Raw genomic sequence first — 17,989 nt, 5'->3', positions numbered from 1 at the left:
AATATGGGAAATTGAGAGTTTGTCCACTTCGGCAGAAAAAATATAAGTGTTTTAAATAGGGATAAAGTGCAGAATTCTGTGATACGTTGGGATTTGGATGTTCTTAAATCACGAGAAATTAGATTAGATTACTTACAGTGTGGAAACAGGCTCTTCGGCCCAACAAGTCCACACCGACCCACAACCCACCCATTTACCCCTTACCTAACACTACGGGCAATTTAGCATGGCCAATTCATCTGACCCGCACATCTTTGGAAACCGGAGCACCCGGAGGAAACCCACACAGACACAGGGAGAACATGCAAACTCCACACAGTCAGTTGCCTGAGTCGGGAATTGAACCCGGGTCTCAGGCGCTGTGAGGCAGCAGTGCTAACCACTGTGCCACCGTGCCGCCCACAAATTAGTGTGCAGGTAAAGCAAGTAATTAGGAGAGTAAATGGAATATTGACCTTTGTTGAACCAGGGAGGTGTATAAAAGTAGGATAAATCTTCCTGCAACTTATGGAACATTGTTAAGATCTTATGCAGGGTACTGTGTTCAGTTTTGAACTCCTTAGGTAAGGAGCAATTTATCTACATCGCAAGTTGTTTAGAGGAGGTTCATTAGGCTGATTCCTGGAATGAGGTGGTTGTTTTGTGAGCAAAGGTGAAACAGTTTGTGCTTCTTCTCATTGACATGAGGAATGACTTTATTGAAGTGGCGATATTGAAGATCCGGAGGGGAACAAGCACAGAAAATGCAGGAGAAACTCAGCAGGTCTGCTAGCATCTGTGAAAAGAGAAACAGGGTGAACGTTTCAAGTCTGGTATGATTCCAGACTAAAATACCTGAAAGAAGACATATGTTGGACTCGAAATATCATTTCTTTCTCCCTTCAGATCTGCTGAGTTCTTCCAGTATTTCTGTTTGTTTCAGATTTCTGGCATCTGCAGTATTTTGTTTTTATTTAAGATCCTGAGGGAACTTAACTAGGTTGAATGGAGAGAATATGGTCTGGGCTGTGGAAGCTACTTGCTGTTCCTGATGTCATGACTAGAATCGTTGCAACATATCTGCTTTCTCTTTCATTGCCTTTTCACGTACGATTATCATTAAAATTCGATGTCCTTGTAGGATGCGTGCAAAACACGTGCAATTTATCTAGCGAAGCTTCTCATTGATAAAACACACCATAAGCTGACAATACTACATCGACAGGCAACCTATTGAGAAAATCTAAATTAAAAACTAAAAGAAATGCGGATGCTGTAAATCAGAAACATAAACAGAAATTGCTGGAAAAAGCTCAGCATGTCTGGCAGCATCTGTGGAGAGAAATCAGAGTTAATGTTTCGGGTCAAATGGCCTTTTTTCAGTGAGGAAGGGTCACTTGACTCGAAACGTTAGCCCTGATTTCTCTCCACAGATGCTGCCAGACCTGCTGAGCTTTTTCCAGCAATTTCTGTTTTTATTCTATTAAAAGGTCTCCTGGTCAACAATGAGGCTTTGCATCATGGTCATAGCTTACCTTGCCCTGCTCAATAGCTAGTAACATAAGATTTGAGGACACAAAAGGTGATTTTCACAATGAAATTTCACTTGTAAATATTTCACTTTTACATTGGTTCCACTTTATTGATGAGTGCATCATCATTATCTGTTGAAACCATCTTGGAGTGCAAAGTGAACTGGCCTTATAGTTTAAAAAAAATTCACACAGGTGGTTGTGAAGGAACGGCGCTCCGAAAGCTAGTGCTTCCAGTTAAACCTGTTGGACTGTAACCTGGTGTTGTGTGACTTTTAACTTTGTACATCCCAGTCCAACACCGGCATCTCCAAATCATGGCCTCATAGTTGGCCGACATTGATGGTTACAAAGTGATTAGGACCATTACTCTGTATTGAATGTTTGAGTCCAGTATTGTACTCTGGGACCTCCAGTACTGTGGGACCTACGTGAACATGTGACCTCAGCTAACCCTTCTTTTTCTAACCCCTGTTAATATAGGAGCCAACACACTAGCATGGACAGACAATTGGCTGGACAATAGAAAACAGAGATGGTGTATACATTGGTTCAGATTGACAGGGTGTGACAAATAAAGTTCCGCAGGGATGTGGGGTGGGCCCTGATCTTTTTACAATTTATATCATTGACTTAGATGAAGGAAGGATGGCTAAATTTGCAGATGGCACAAAAATTGGTTGGAAAGTTTGTTGTGAAGATGACATTACAGAGATGCAGACCAATCTGGGCAGGTTAAGTGAGTCTGGCAGATGGAGTATAATGTGGGAAAATGTGAATTTGTTCATTTTGGCAGATAGGAAGAACGAAAGAGCAGGGTCTGACCTAATTATAGACTAGCTGCAGAAGTATGAGGTGCAAAAGGACCCTAGTGCATGAGTCACCAGAGCTTAGTATGAAGTCACAGCACTTAATCTGGAATGCTGGTGGGATATTAGACTTTTGTTACGAAAGGAATTGAACATGATAGAAAGGATATTATCAAACCTATTTCTAATTAACAATGTTTGGATGGAAATGGTGTGCAGGGATTTAAAGAAAAGGCCAGAAGTGGGCACTATGAATTAGAACTGGGGTAGGTACGATGGACTGAATAGCCTTCTCTTATGCTGTGGCAATTCTGTGATGTTTTCGCTGTACAGGATGTTGGTGCAACCCAACCTTAAATGTCATGTGCAACATTATTCTCCTGATTTAAGGAAAGACGTGATTATATTGAAGGCAATTAACAGGAGGTTTACTAAGATTGATGGAATGCGCAAATTGTTTTGTGTGGATAGCTTGAACAGAATGGGCTTGTTTTCACTGGAGTTTAGAAATAACAAGAGGTGATCGTGATTGAAATGTATGAGTACTGAAAGATCTTGACAAGGTGGATGTGGGAAGGATGTTTCCTCTTGTGGGTGAGCCCAAGTGGGTAGACATCTTTAAAGATTAAGAATCAACCCTTCAGGACAGAGACAAAAGGGGACTTTTTTTCTGCGTGTTGTGCGACCTTCAGAGGTCAGTGCAGGCAGTGTCAGAGGATATCTTTAAGTTGGAGCTGGATAGATTCTTGTTCGGTGAGGAATTCAAAGGTTATCAAAGGGTGAGTGGGAATGTGCAATTCAGAACATAGATTGGTCATGATCGTATTGAATGGTGGGCCAGGCCAGATGGGCCAAATGGCCTACTTCTGCATCTTATTTGATGGTTCCTGAAGAATATTATCTGAGGGCAGTCCCTGCAGCCATACTTGAAATGTTGTGGATGAGTTCAGAGGCCTATAAGGACTTGTCAGCCTTTGCTCCGAGATGGACACCAATTTGAACAGTTCTGACACTGTCCTTTAGGCCCCTATTTATCTAACGTCGGCAGATGTCCCCATCACTAGCTCCCTCACATGCCACCTGCCCCAGCCCTTACCCCATGTGCCATTGCTAGTACAGAACCTCTATGCAAAAGTCCATTCTCCTTTTCCACTCCTTTGTGCTATAGATTCAAGAAAAGGAAACTTACTGACTTCAGATGCAACAGCACAAAGTGGACCAGGCACACTCAATCTTTCAATGATTCCAAGCTGATCTTCCACTGGATTCCCGTGCCCTGCCGACTTTTTTTCTTGAACATAGGACTTTATTGAAAACTGTTTCACCTAATTACATACTCATGCATTGTAGAAGTATTACAAACACAAGACCATGGGATTTTTGACATGCCGTTGACCTGAAAACACAAATCACCCTGGTTTCCCCATTCTCTTTTCTTACCTGATTAGGGGTCTGAATTGGTGGAAGTTGAGAAGGTCTTTCTCATGACATTTCTCATACAGAACCTAATTGCTGAGGTTGCAGGCAGGAGGTGAGTATCTCTTGAGAGCAAACCCCACCTAATTGTTTGTCCTTCTTCACCGAGAGGAGTACCATGTAGAAATTCATCAAAGATCCTTAGATAGCACCTTCCAAACCCACAACCACTTCCATCTAGAAGGAGAAGGGCAGCAGGTACTTGGGAACACCACCCCCTGCAAGTTCCCTTCCTAGCCACTCACCACTCTGACTTGGAAATATACCGCCATTCTTTCACAGTCATAGTGTCAAAACCCTGGATTTCCCTCCCTAGTGGCATTGTGGGTCAACCCACAGCAAGTGAACTGCAATGATTCAAGAAGGCAGCTCACCACCACCTTCTCAAGTGCAAATAGGGATGGCCTGTCAATGCTGGCCAACCAGCGACATCCAAGTCCCACAAATGAATGTTAAAAAGTCCCTATTCTGTAAATAATGAAGAGGCACATCAGTTGACTATTCCTGTATATTGGAATTATATGTTTTTTAAAAGGCACAGATATTCTAAGGATTATGACAAGTAAATCAAAATATGGTGTAAAAGTTACTTGGTTTAAAATGTATTTTGCTAAAGTCTCCACACAAGTCTTGTCTCATTAGCCATTATTTCCTGTTAGCGGAGACCAACCAGCTCTTTAAATGTGTTCTACTTTTATCAAATGGGAGTTAATTTCCAGCTTTAGTCTAAATGTCTCTCATCATACAATATTGAACTACGTTCTATTTGTAGTCCTTGCGTATTCAAATACGTTATTAAGGTCTCATAAAAATTCATGTTGAATAATTATAGCACCTTGAATAGTTTTAATTTTTTAATAATTCACTGCTAATTTGAGTAAAAGCTCTTTGGAGTGAAAATTGGTGGATGTTTTATTTTTATTTTTAAATTGCAACATTAATATAACTTGTATCATTCACATTAATAATGTCCCTTTTTACAAAAATTGCAGAGTCCAAACACCATCTTGGTCATCCTGGTGATGCTGTTGAATATTGGGTTAGCTATTCTTTTTGTCCATTTTCTAACTTGACAAGAATTTGCCAAGGTAAGAATTTAAGTTTCTTTGTCAAAAATTGGTACTAGAATTTTTTCATTTACAGTATCTCTTATCAGCCAGTAAACTGTTTTGTTTTCTCTTGTCTAACTTTAGCTAGGCCTGAATGTGATGGAACATAGTTATTTAATAATCTAACTGTTTTGACCCTTCAGTGAAGTCATGAAAACTAAGGGTATTAGCCCACAGTTCTGTCCAGTTGTGCCATCAGCCTTATTATTGACACCAGACCTGCTGAGATACAGGGAAAGAGTCTTGGAATTGGAGTGGGACTCAGGAAAGATGAGACATGGAAATTAAGTCAGGGGCTGATGTGGGCCCCGGTGATGATTTGTGGCTCTGGATCCTCTGAAAACTGAAGCAAGTGGCCACGTCGTTGGAAAAAATCTGCTGAACCAGCCTAACCACTGAAGTGCATGGCTGCTCCATCTGCTCTAGTGGAGTGTGACTTAACTGGAAATGTACAGACTGCACTTTTGTTGATGGACATTAACAGCTGCCTTACTTTTTTACTGTCTCAACGTTTAGTTGGGAGAAGGGAACCGCTGCCAGAGGAATGTGGTTGGACGATTCTGTGCTGTGGATGCAATTTCCAGTCGTCTCTCCTATCGCATTAGACGTACATTAGCAGCATCACTCAACCAGTCTTATTCCATTACTGGCTGCTCCTAACATCGTGTACAATGTTCTAGGAGATTATTTTGAAAATGTTCACACACTTTATGCATGAAAATTATGATTTTTTTGTCACAGATTAAACTTTTCTGTCCAACATTTACAGCATTTACTAAGATCAATCTGAATTGGTTTCCTTTGCATTCAGTGATCAAATTAGGAGCCTACATTCAGTTTATGTGATTACTGAAATGCTGGTGACCAGTAACCCAAATTATCATATATGTCAACACTGAGAAACCACCAGTTAAGGAAGGAATTTGTTTTGCATGTAGATTTTCTTTTACAAAGTGAAGTAAATTTTATTGTACATTCAGGTAGAGCATTGTAATTTTAATGTTAACAGAACTGATGCCTTTATAAGTCTTCAGAAATTATAATGTTTACCTCAAACATATTTTTTTTCTTGGAATGCTGGTTGAATCTTTGTGTCTTAATCATTTTAAATGACACTAATTAATGTAGTTAAAGATTATTTCTGTACCATTACCTTGTATTACATTTCATGTTATTGTGTTGGCATGTTTATTTCAAAGGGTTGAGTATTGGTGTGATTAATTTTAGATGAACACTCTAGATTCATTTTAATCATAAAAATGCAAGGGCTGAATAACTTAAAATAAATTATATATATGTGTTGAAGAATGATTTCGTATTCCATGAGTACTGAATTTAAATGTAAACTGTATGTTAGTTTGCATGGTTTTATTGCAGAACTTTGTCATCGATACCCAAATTAAATTAGCAACATGGAAGTTGGCGGTTTGTGGAATGTATAGATGCTACCTAATTTATTATCTGAAATCAGCCTGATTTCAGGTCAGTAGTGGATGGAGTTTTGTTGCAGAGGTATTTTCTGAATCCAGTACAAAGTGTGAAGGAGAAAAATCAAAAAGATGAAATAAAGAGAATGAAAGACAAATTGTTGCCAATGTACAGCAAATCTGACTATGATTTAATTGGAAATGAACACAATATGTGTTTGGGTCAGTGCAAATGTAATAAAAGCTTATGGAAACCTTTTTGTCTGGCACAAAAATCAAGAGAAGTTGGGAATGTTTTTTTTTGAAATGAAGTTCATTTTAGTAATTTAATTTAAGAAAAGGATTTTCTTATATATTAAAATCATGAGCTTTTCTAAGGAGCATGAGCCAGAAACTGTTGGGTTTTTTCTAATTGTACACAACTCTATTTTAGCATGAACCCTTTTTCTTTTTTTTTAATAAATGACATGCTATATACTGCTTTATATTTATCTAATGATGCTTCAAGTGGATAACACTTGACAGTTGTCAATAAATTGTTATATATTCTAATACTTTGTCCTTTTTTGGTGTTTTAAGACAGAATTATTTAATTCTGTTCTTTGTAAACTTAAAATATTTTATTTGTTCTGTACAGTTTTCTTGACTGTAATTGCTTGAGAATAAAACTATTATTTGTTCCTACAGTCATGCTGCGTGTGTACTGGTTATCTGTATGCCAGCTACATGGTACTCAGGTAGCTCCTTTATTGCTGTTATATTTTTAAGGATATTTTGATCAATTTTGCAGAGGAATACTTTGGTGAAAGAGATTACTTTCAGATAATTTTTTTTCAAAAACATTGAATATTTGCATTTCTTAAGTAAAGATGGGGATCGAAAGCACTAATTTGACAGTACAATATAAGTACCAATTTTCTTAAAAAGTTCAAGTTTGGGATGTTGGCGTTTCTGGCTGGGCCAGCATTTATTGCCCATCCCCAGTTGCTCTTGAGTAGGTGGCGGTGAGCTGCTTTCTTGAATCACTGCAGTCCACCTGCTGTGGGTTGACCCACAATGCCATTAGAGAGAGACTTCCAGGATTTTGACCCAGCAACAGTCAAGGAACAGCGATATATTTCCAAGTCAAGATAGTGATTGGAGAGGAGCTTGAAGGTGGTGGTGTTCCCATATATTTGCTGCCCTTGTCCTTCTAGATGGAAGTGGTCAAAGGTTTGGAAGATGCTGTCTGAGGATCTATGGTAAATTGATGCAGTGCATCTTGTAGATAGCACACACTGCTGAATGTTGGTGGTGGAGGGATGGATAATTGTGGATGTAGTGCCAGTAAAGTGGGCTGCTTTGTCCTGGATGATGTCAAGCTTCTTGAGTGTTGGGGCTTCACTCAACTAGACAAGTGGGGAGTATTCCAGTTGGTATTTGCTTCCCCACACTCCTGACTTGTGCCTTGTGGATAGTGGACAGGCTTTGAGGAGTCAGAAGGTGAGTTACTCGCTGCAGTATTCTTGGCTTCTGACCTGCTTTTGATGCCACTGTGTTTATGTGGTGAGTCCAGTTGAGTTTCTAGTCAATGATAACCCCAGGATGTTGATAGTGGGGAATTCAGTGACGGTAACACCAATTAATGTTAAGGGGCATTGATTAGATTGTCTCTTTTTGATGATGATCATAGTCTGGGCATTTGTGTGGTGTGAATGTTACTTGCCACTTGTCAGCCCAATCCTGGATGTTGTCCAGATCCTGTTGCATTTGAACACGGACTGCTTCAGTATCTGAGGAGTCGCATTGTGCAATCATTGGCAAACATCCCCATTTCTGACCTTATGTTGGAGGGAAGGTCATTGATGAAGCAGCTGAAAGTTGTTGGGCCTAGGACGCTCCCCTGAAGAAGTCCTGCAGAGATGTCCTGGAGCTGATATGACTTACCTCCAAAAACTCTCAACCATCTTCCTATGTGTCAGGTTTGACTCAAGTCACTGAAGAATTTGTTCCCTGATACCCATTGATTCCAGTTTTGCTAGGGCTTCGTGATGTTGCACTCAGTCGAATGCAGGCTTAATGTCAAGGGCTGCCACGCTCCCCTCCCCTCTGGAATTCAGCTCTTTTGTCCATGTTTGAACCAAGGCTGTAATGAGGTCCAAAGCTGAGTGGCCCTGACGGAATCTAAGCTAGGTGTCACTGAGCAGGTGCTGCTTGATAGCACTGGACATCTTCCATCACTTTACTGGTGATCGAGAGTAGACCAATGGGCCAGTAATTGGCCGGGTTGGATTTGTCCTGCTTTTTATGTATAGGACATACATCAGCAATTTCCACACTGTCAGATAGATACCAATGTTGTAACTGTACTAAAACAGCTTGGCTAGGGGAGCAGCAAGTTCTGGAGCACAAGTCTTCAGTACTATTGCTGGAATGTTGTCAGGGCCCATACCCTTTCCTGTATTCAGTGCCTCTGACCATTTCTTGTTATTACATGGAGTGAGTTGAAGAGTGTGGTGCTGGAAAAGCAAGCCGGTCGGCAGCATCAAAGGAGCAGGCGAGTCGATGTTTTGGGCATAAGCCCTTCATCAGGAATGAGGCTTGTGGGCCAAGGGGGCTAAGAGATAAATGGGAGGGGGGTGGGGCTGGGGGTAGGTAGCTGGGAATGCAATAGGTGGGTGAGGGTAGGGATGAAGTGATAGGAGGGTGGACTGGATAGATGGGAAGGAAGATGGATGGGTAAGACAGTTCCAGAAGGCCGTGCCAAGTTGGGAGTTTGGGTCTGGGTAAGATTGGGTGGGGGGGAGTGTGGAAACTGGTGAAATCCACATTGATCCCATGTGGTTGCAGGGTCCCAAGGTGGAAGATGAGGTGTTCTTCCTCCGGGCATCGGGTGGCTAGAGTTTGGCGATGGAGGAGGCCTAGCCCCTTCCACATGGAGTGAACCGCATTTCATTTCCCAGCAAGAAATGGGGCCACCTTTGAATGAAGTGGACTCTGGGACCACAGAGCTATAGGTTTTCTGAACACGGGTGGAGTCCAACAAGAAAGTGTTTTGTTAGAGCTCTGTAGAACCAAGAGGAATGGATCCTAAGAGTCACTGTCAACCAACAATGGGCTTCCATTCATTTCAGCCTGTCCCAAAGCAATGGAGAGCCTGCTTCTGCAGCAAGAGGCACAACTACTTCAAGTAGGTGGGCTATCACTGATAATATTGTGCACACTTACTTTGTGCTTAAATGATTGAAAGGAGCTTGAAGCACAGTTTTGGATAATTCAGTTGGTATTTGCTTCCCCCATAAGCTCCATCAGCTACGACCCTGAATGCAAGACTGAACCCATTTCCACCCCAATTCTTTGTGAGAGATCTCTGACACCACAGATAATCAAAATGTTAATCAAGAAGAGTTAATATTGTTTCTCCATTGACCATAACTAACACCGAATCCATTAACTATTCTGATGATTGAAAAATACCAAAAACCCATTGTTCAGGAAGGCCTTTGGTCTATTATTAGGCTGGGTAAAAACAATGACTGCAGATGCTGGAAACCAGATTCTGGATCAGTGGAGCTGGAAGAGCACAGCAGTTCAGGCAGCATCCAACGAGCAGCGAAATCGACGTTTCGGGCAAAAGCCCCCTATTATCGGGCTGGGGCTAGTTTGAAAAGAAAATACTGAAAAACAGACATGCAGTAATCTAGGTTTTGAAACAGAACATTGCAAGAGAGTTGGGTGCTAAAGGTTGGACTGCAAGAAGGAATATTAAGATATCATTTTGTTAATTCAAGCCACATTATACTTTGATGAAGTGAATATGGTTATTTCACAATTGGATGATTATGTAGAGACAAGTTTATGCTCATAAAACCAAGTGAATCTAATTATAAAGTTGGCTGTATATATTTCTACATAGTTACCTTCTTCAGGAGCTTCACCTCCTCAAATTTAGTGTCTCCAAGTGATTAAATGTTTCATTGTCAGAGTGAGTGAAAAAGTTCCTGTGCAAAGGATACAAATATCTGCTTCAGATTGCGAGAGGGTGCTATTGTTATGTACCATACAATTCGATTGCAGAGACCATGGTTAAATTACTGTGATAAGTAATTCAGACGACTTATGAATACAACTGTCAGCACTGAACTTACAAAAGGACGTCATCTCATATTGTCCTTGGGGCTTTTTAAGGTGCACTACCTGAGTACCATGCAAAATGAAACAGAGTATAATCTGCAGCTTTGTACCTGTCATTTTCAATGCAGATTCAGAAAAGTTAGCTGGGCTATGGGACAAGGAGTAAAGAGGCCGTCTTTTCTGATCAAATGCTGATAGAGCTTTCTGCTTCATCAGCAACACAGGCTGACACATGTATTCTACCTCTGCTTATGCATAAGTGATCATGAGCAAATCTCCTGTTTGAACATTTTTGCACACACACAAAATGTATTTTACGTAATTGCACTACACTTTAAGAAACAAGATTACCTTCTTCATTAAAATAAAACAATGGTAGGTGTCTTTTTTGATTCAAGGCTAAGGTCACACTTTTAATGTGAGAGGAGGGAGATTTAAGCATGACTTGAGAAGCATTTTTTTTTTACACAGAGGGAGGTTAGTGTGTGGAATGAACTCCCTGAGGAAGTAGTGGATACAGGGAGAGTTACAATGTTTAAAAGACATTTAGATAAGACCATGAGTAGGAAAGGTTTGGAGGGTTATGGGCTAGGAGCAGGCAGGTGGAACTAGTTTAATTTAGGATTATGTTCGGTATGGACTGGTTGGACTAAAGGGTTTGTTTCCACCCTGTATCACTCTATAACTGCAGATGCTGGAAATCTGAAATAATCTGCTGGAGAACCTCAGTGGATCTGGCAGCATACGTGGAGAGAAAACAGTTAATGGAGAGAAAGACCACATTTTCCCTAGTTGCTGCCATTCTGACAAATGGTTGCTGGATTGGAAATGTTAACTTTGTTTGGGTGGAGGGACAGGTGACCGTGATTTGACTTCCTTCAGTTAGTCCTTTTTTTCATCAAACGTGTCAGCTCACAAGATTAATGACACTCTAAGGCCAGTAGAGGAAGTTAGAAGTGTAAGTGAATAACTACAGCTGCCACAAACTCATGAAAACTTAAGTTCAAGTTCAGAATAACAAGAAAAACACAAATAGGGTGTTTATATCATGCATGAGTTTACCTTTAAAACATCTGGACTTTTTAAATGCTATCAGTTCCAACACCATTAACCCCAGCTGCTTTTTAATGAGCACTTGACATCCCATAGTCCAGAGGATTCAAGTGAGAAACAATTCTTTCAAATTTCTCTTCAACACTTGAGCACTTCAAATCAACTTGTGTGAACAAGTTTGCCAAGAATGTGCTTGTACATTAAAATATAAGTGACATTACATCTTTTTGCTTCGGACATCTGACTCCAAGTTTCAATCGCAAACTAAATCCCAAGTTATGCTGCCCACGTTTCACAAGTGCATCAAGATGGTAATCAAAGTCTAACTGGAATCAGGGGAGAAGATCTTAATTAAGAGTGGGTTTTGAATGAGTAGCAAGTCAACCCGAATCAAGAGGGTTTTCTTTTTTTTTAAACAAGAGTTGGATTTTTGAGCAGGAGGAAGTGCCAGGCAAACATCACATGCACTTATCATTAGTTTGAACGCCAGGCTATTTTAGGTCCCAAATCTCATCAACAGCTGTGGGCAGCATGGTGGCCCAGTGGTGAGCACTGCTGTCTCACAGCATCAGGGTCCCCAGTTTGATTCCTGCCTCTTCGGGAGGGTTACTCTTCGGAGGGTTGGTGTGGACTTAAAATCCTGGAACTCCCTTCCTAACACACGTGGACTGCAGGCGTTGGAGCAGTTAGCTCACCATCACCTTCTCAAGGTGACTCATAGAATCATACAATGCAGATAGGTCCACCATGCTTCTATATTGCCAAACCTACACAAAGTCCCACTTCCCTGCACTAGGCCCATAGCCTTGAATATTGCAAATGCTCATCCAAGTACTTTTTAAAAGTTGTGAGGTTTCCCACCTCAAATGTTCTCCCAGGCAGTTCATTCCAAACCCCAACCCTCTAGGTGAAAAGTATGTTCCTTAAATCCCCTCTAAACCTCCTGCTTTTCACTTTACAATTATTGATATTGAACTTGCTATTGATCCCCTCACCAAGTTGAATAGCTGTGCTCTATTCCCCCAGGCAATGCGTCCTTTAAAGTCTTGTACTCTCTTAGGCCCCGCCTCAACCTTCTGTAAAGTAAGCAACTAGAGTTTATCCAGACTCCATTCAGAGCTAAAGTGCTCCTGCCTGGTTACATCCTGGTGAATTTAGAATTGGGTAATAAGCAATACTTGATCTAGGATTGATCTAACCAGCAATACTTTAATCCAATGAAGGAATAGAAATGAAAGTACCCATCCATTACTCAGTTACAACGCAGGTGAAAGCAGCTAAGATCTGGGCCAGTAATTCTGTTTCTCCCTCTTCTGTGGTTACTGTGGTCCATGAAGAGGGAGCAAGTTGTGTCCCATAGATGCGCTTGATGCTTTTGAAGAGAGGTGGGCACCACAGGGAGTGGAGTTCTTTATTTCCCCCTCCAACTCTATTTTGATTTAGTCCCCTCCTTCTCTCCCTACCCCTCCCCCTCACTTTCTAAATAACGTCGTTGCCCTTAAAAGGCTTTGTGTTTCAATAGCCACATGGGGTCTTCCTGATGGTGGAAAACAATGTATAAGAATGTCTTTGCACAATGGTATCTTTTTAAATGTCATTATATAAAACACTTATACATAGACAACCACGGTTTGATTTGGGACAAACATAAATATTACTGCTGAGCCCTCTTGGTGGTGTGGGGGCTAATAAAAACATGGACCCTGAGAAGCCAACTTGTAGCACCGTGTAGTATCCTACCCTTGGGTCAGGAGGCCTGGACTCAAGTCCCACCTTCTCCATCTCTGAACAGGTTGATTAGAAAAAAGGCTTTTTTTTAAAATAGCAGATGTAGAGTGGCCCTCTTGTGGTGCAGTGGTAGTGGCTCCACCTTTGACCATTAGGCCTGAGTTCCAATCCCAACTGCTCCCACAGGTGTGTAATAACAGCTCTGAACAGATTGATTAGAAAATATCTTAACTCTACTTCCAAAACTCTTGTGGTGCAGTGATAGTATCACTAATTCTGGACAAGGAAGCCTAGGTTTAAGTCCCATCTGCTCCCGAAGTGTGTAAATAACATTTCTGAGCAGGTTGATTAGAAAATATGAAAAATACTCTGTTTCTCTAATAGATGCTGGCTGAACTGTTCAGTGTTTCCAGCATCTCCTATTTTAACCCCAAAAGTTTTTTATAGCTTCCTAAGAGAGTTCCAATTTCCAATTTTGCTTTTTATGATAGGGTGGCTCAGCAGTTAGCACTACCGCCTCACAGCACCAGGGTCCCAGGTTCGATTCCAGCCTCAGGCGACTGTCTGTGTGGAGTTTGCACATTCTCCCCGTGTCTGCGTGGGTTTTCTCGGGGTGCTCCAGTTTCCTCCCACAATCCAAAGATGTGCAGGTCAGGTGAATTGGCCATGCTAAATTGCCCATAGTGTCAGGTGCATTAGTCGGAGGGTCAGTGTGGACTTGTTGGGCCAAAGGGCCTGTTCCCACATTGTAGGGAATCTAATCATCTCATGATATTTAATGTGTGAAAGTAAAACAGTTGATAAGGTGATTGAAATCATATTCCCAAAACTTAATTGAGAAACCTAGGCTAGAATCTTGCAGCATCGAATATCCCAATGGCAGGGTGAAGGTGAAGTCGCCATAGTCCCACTCTGTCATTAGAGACAGAGATGACTGGTGGTGGCTTAATCTGAGGGTCTCCATATCTCAGGAGAGGTTGAGTAAGAAAGGCTTTCATGCCAGAGGCATTTGGATGGGCATAGGAAGAGTTTGGAGGGATTTGGGCTGGGTGCTGGCAGGTGGGACTAGATTGGGTTGGGATATCTGATCGGCATGGACGGGTTGGACCGATGGATCTGTTTCCATGCTGTATGACTCTATGTTAACCTCAGTCAGTGGACATGATTTGGAGATGCCGGTGTACAAAGTTAACAATCACACAACACCAGGTTATAGTCCAACAGGTTTAATTGGAAGCACACTAGCTTTCGGAGCGACGCTCCTTCATCAGGTGTTGTGTGATTTTTAACTCAGTCAGTGGAGGAATTGTTGGTGTCATTCTGTATTACAAGCCAGACACCCAGCCAACTGAGCTAACCAACCCACCATGGGCTGGAAGCCTGGAGGATATCATAGGCAGGATGGTTAGCCACACATAATCAAATGATGCTAGATGTTAGATTTTTCATGAGCCAGCTGCCCTGAGTCAGTCATGCAACAAAGATGGCATGAGGCCAATGATCCCACCATAGTTTCACTGATTTGATCATCCGGGGGCCAAACTGAAAAGGCACCCTACGCTATAATTCTCTGCAATCCAGCAACATCCGTCTGGCTGTGAAAGTAGATATCGTGAGACTACAGCTCCTGCCAAAAACCTGTGACATTTCTTCACTGCATAACCTCAACTGCCAATGCCACCTGCTGTTCTGGAGTGATTAGATTAGATTAGATTAGATTAGATTTACAGTGTGGAAACAGGCCCTTCGGCCCAACAAGTCCACACCGACCCGCCGAAGCGAAACCCACCCATACCCCAACATTTACCCCTTACCTAACACTACGGGCAATTTAGCACGGCCAATTCACCTGACCCGCACATCTTTGGACTGTGGGAGGAAACCGGAGCACCCGGAGGAAACCCACGCTGACACGGGGAGAACGTGCAAACTCCACACAGTCAGTCGCCTGAGTCGGGAATTGAACCCGGGTCTTCAGGCGCTGTGAGGCAGCAGTGCTAACCACTGTGCCACCGTGCCGCCTGTCTCAGAACAGGCAGCGAGTGGCCCCACAGTACAGCGACACCTCCCTGCCGGTTCCAGGCAGCTCTGTGATCTGCAGGAGGTCCACTTTCCCAGGACCTCCCTCCTGTTTGACCAAGGCAGCCTGTAAACTGCAATGGAGTTAGCAGCTGTGGGTACGTGAATAGGAGCAGCTCCAGGGCAATAAAAGGAGGGCAATGTTCTCCTGAACTCTACAAGGTTAAATGGCACAATGTGGACACTGCAAAAGGTAGAGGGCTGTCAGATCGGAGCTTGTGTTCTGGGTCTGAATACTAGATAAACTATCGAGACTAGCACATCAGAGGCAGTTACTGGCATCAGCTCGCATGCTCATTGAGGAGTTACGGTTCCATGAAAATAATACACAGCTCTTCTTGCTGCTGACAGGATAAAAGATGCATAACATCAGAGAGTGGGCAAGCCCAGGGAAAGACCATAAAGCATAGAAGCAGGTCAATCAGCCCCTTGAGTTTTCTCCATTATTCAGTGAGACCATGGCTGATCTGATGATCCTAAATTCCAAATTCCTGCCTTTTCCACATAATCCCATGATTCCCTTCCTGTCTATCTCAGGCTTGAATATACTTCATAACCCAATCTCAGTAGCCCTCTGTAGTCAAGAATTTCACAGATTCATTACCATCTAAGAGAGGAAATGCCTTGATATCTCTGTCTTAAATGTCCAACCCCTCATTCTGAGATTATGCCCTTGGTGCTGGATTCTCTCACACAGGGGTAAAACCTTTCTGCACCTAACCTGTCATGTCCCCTCAGAACCTTGTACATTTCAATAAGGTCATCGTTCATTCTTCTAAATTCCAGTGAAAAAAGGCCTAGATTTACTCAGTGTCTCCTCATGAGACAGTCCTTCCATACCTAGTACCAGCCTCGTTAACCTTTTCTGGGTTGCTTCGAAAGACTTAGATAAAGGATCCGGAACTGTTCACAGTTTCCCAAGTGTCGTCTGACTAGTGCCTTGTACAGTCTTAGCAAAATCTCCCCACTTTTGTACTCCATTCCCTAACAATTTAAAACCAACATCATATCTGCCTTCCCTCTGTCTCCCTCAGTAACACACATCCTAATCCCTCTCACACAACTAGCGATCACACTCAGTGTATCAATGCCTTCTCTCTTGCATCCAAAAACAATCCCTGGTGGAAGAAGGAAAGGTCCTGCACACTCCAAATCCACAAAACTAGAAAATGTCGGAATGGAATAGGCCATTTACCCCAACGGGTCTGCTCTGCCAAGTGACCATAGCTGAGATGTTTCTCAACCCCATTCCCCATAACCCTTGATGCCCTTACCTATCAAGAACCTATGTAAATCTGTGTTAAATACACTCAAAGTCTTGACCTCCTTAAACCAATGAGTTCCACAGATTAACCAACCTCGGCTGAAGAAATTCCTCATCTCAGTTCTAAAGGGTCAATCCCTTCACTCCAAGGCTGTGCCCCTGCATTCTAGTGTTTTTTCTACTTGTGGAAGCATTTTCTCCACATCTACTCTACCCAGGCCTCTCAGTATGCTGTAACTTTCACCAGCAGCATTATCTCCTACTACATGCCACCTTTAACCAGTCATGAATCTGAAGGAAAAGGTTTTTCATTTGCTGCAGAGTTAATTGCTAAGGTACACTTTAATCTGGTGAAGTAGTGTTTTAATGAGTAGGCATGACATGTTAATGCATTAAAAATAGGTTTTTTGTCACTTGCCTTCACAAAGCTTGTTCTTGTCTTCAATCCACTGTAACTCTAATTACCTACCTTCATCCCAGTGTTGGTGAGCTGACAGTTTACCTCCAGCACAATGAAGTGCCCCATTTCCCATTGCAGAACATAACACCAGCCCTAGTCACAATTTTAAAACAAAACTCATCAACTATTCCTGTTTTATGGTGAACCTTTTGGTTAATTCACAAAATTGTTCCAGTGCAGAAAGAGGCCATTTGACCCACTCTGCATTGGCTCTGAACAATTCAACTAGTACCACCCTCCCACCTTCTCCCTGTAACCCTGCATTGTTCATTCCAAACATGCAGAATTCAAATACTCTACAGCATATTACTGATGTTAGTTTCATATTTCTGGTATATGTCAGTCCGGTAAACTGAAGGTCAATGTCTTTGTGTGGATGTCAACAAAGATAAAAGTTTACTCATTCTTCAAATTAAATGTCTCACTAGTTACACCCTGAAGCAGGAGTTACTTTGGTTAGCTGACGCCGACAGCAATGAGTAATGCTGAGTTTCAGGAATGGATTGGTGGAGCTTTGAAATGGTTCTGCTTATTTTGAATTTAACAAAATGAGGAAAATCCAGTTCTGACAGAGAAAAATTCCAGAATTGCGCAATGTGTTTCAAATGAATCACTTTACGACTCAAAGCTCTGCAGTCGTTTAACTCAACAGGTGGATATTTCAGTCAAAATGTAACTTGAAATGTTACGAATGGTGAATTTGAAGTGGGTTTCAATTTTCCTGTAGTTGGCATCTTGTATGCACTCAACCGCTGCCCAGTTTCTCTAGGGGAAGACCATAGCCTCAGTGATAATTTACTGCACACCCTGAATGGCTCCTCATGATTGCTGCTTATCTCTAAGCCAGTGCTACGTTGGATGCATATAACAGTCGGCAGAAAAGTAGATTAGATTACTTACAGTGTGGAAACAGGCCCTTCGGCCCAACAAGTCCACACCAACCCACCGAAGCACAACCCA

General features: G+C 42.0%; 1 protein-coding gene across 2 annotated transcripts in view; it reads left to right on the top strand.

Moving 5' to 3' along the window:
* jph1b (junctophilin 1b) overlaps positions 1–6,889 on the top strand; it is a 113,247-nt gene extending 106,358 nt beyond the window's left edge. Inside the window, exons 5-6 of one of the 2 annotated variants that reach the window (XM_060822789.1) lie at positions 4,789–4,884; positions 5,422–6,889. In XM_060822789.1, the coding sequence (XP_060678772.1) occupies positions 4,789–4,869 (81 nt within the window). In that variant the 3' untranslated portion in view covers positions 4,870–4,884; positions 5,422–6,889. Of the gene's footprint in view, positions 1–4,788; positions 4,885–5,048 lie in introns of both variants that reach the window. The other variant, XM_060822788.1, reaches the window with a different exon arrangement.
* The last annotated feature ends 11,100 nt before the right edge of the window (positions 6,890–17,989 follow it).

Source organism: Hemiscyllium ocellatum, chromosome 4, assembly GCF_020745735.1.
Source record: "Hemiscyllium ocellatum isolate sHemOce1 chromosome 4, sHemOce1.pat.X.cur, whole genome shotgun sequence".
NCBI classification, from domain to species: Eukaryota; Metazoa; Chordata; class Chondrichthyes; order Orectolobiformes; family Hemiscylliidae; genus Hemiscyllium; species Hemiscyllium ocellatum.
The sequence above is the reverse complement of the archived record's forward strand: the minus strand, read 5'-3'. Positions and strand labels throughout refer to the sequence as shown.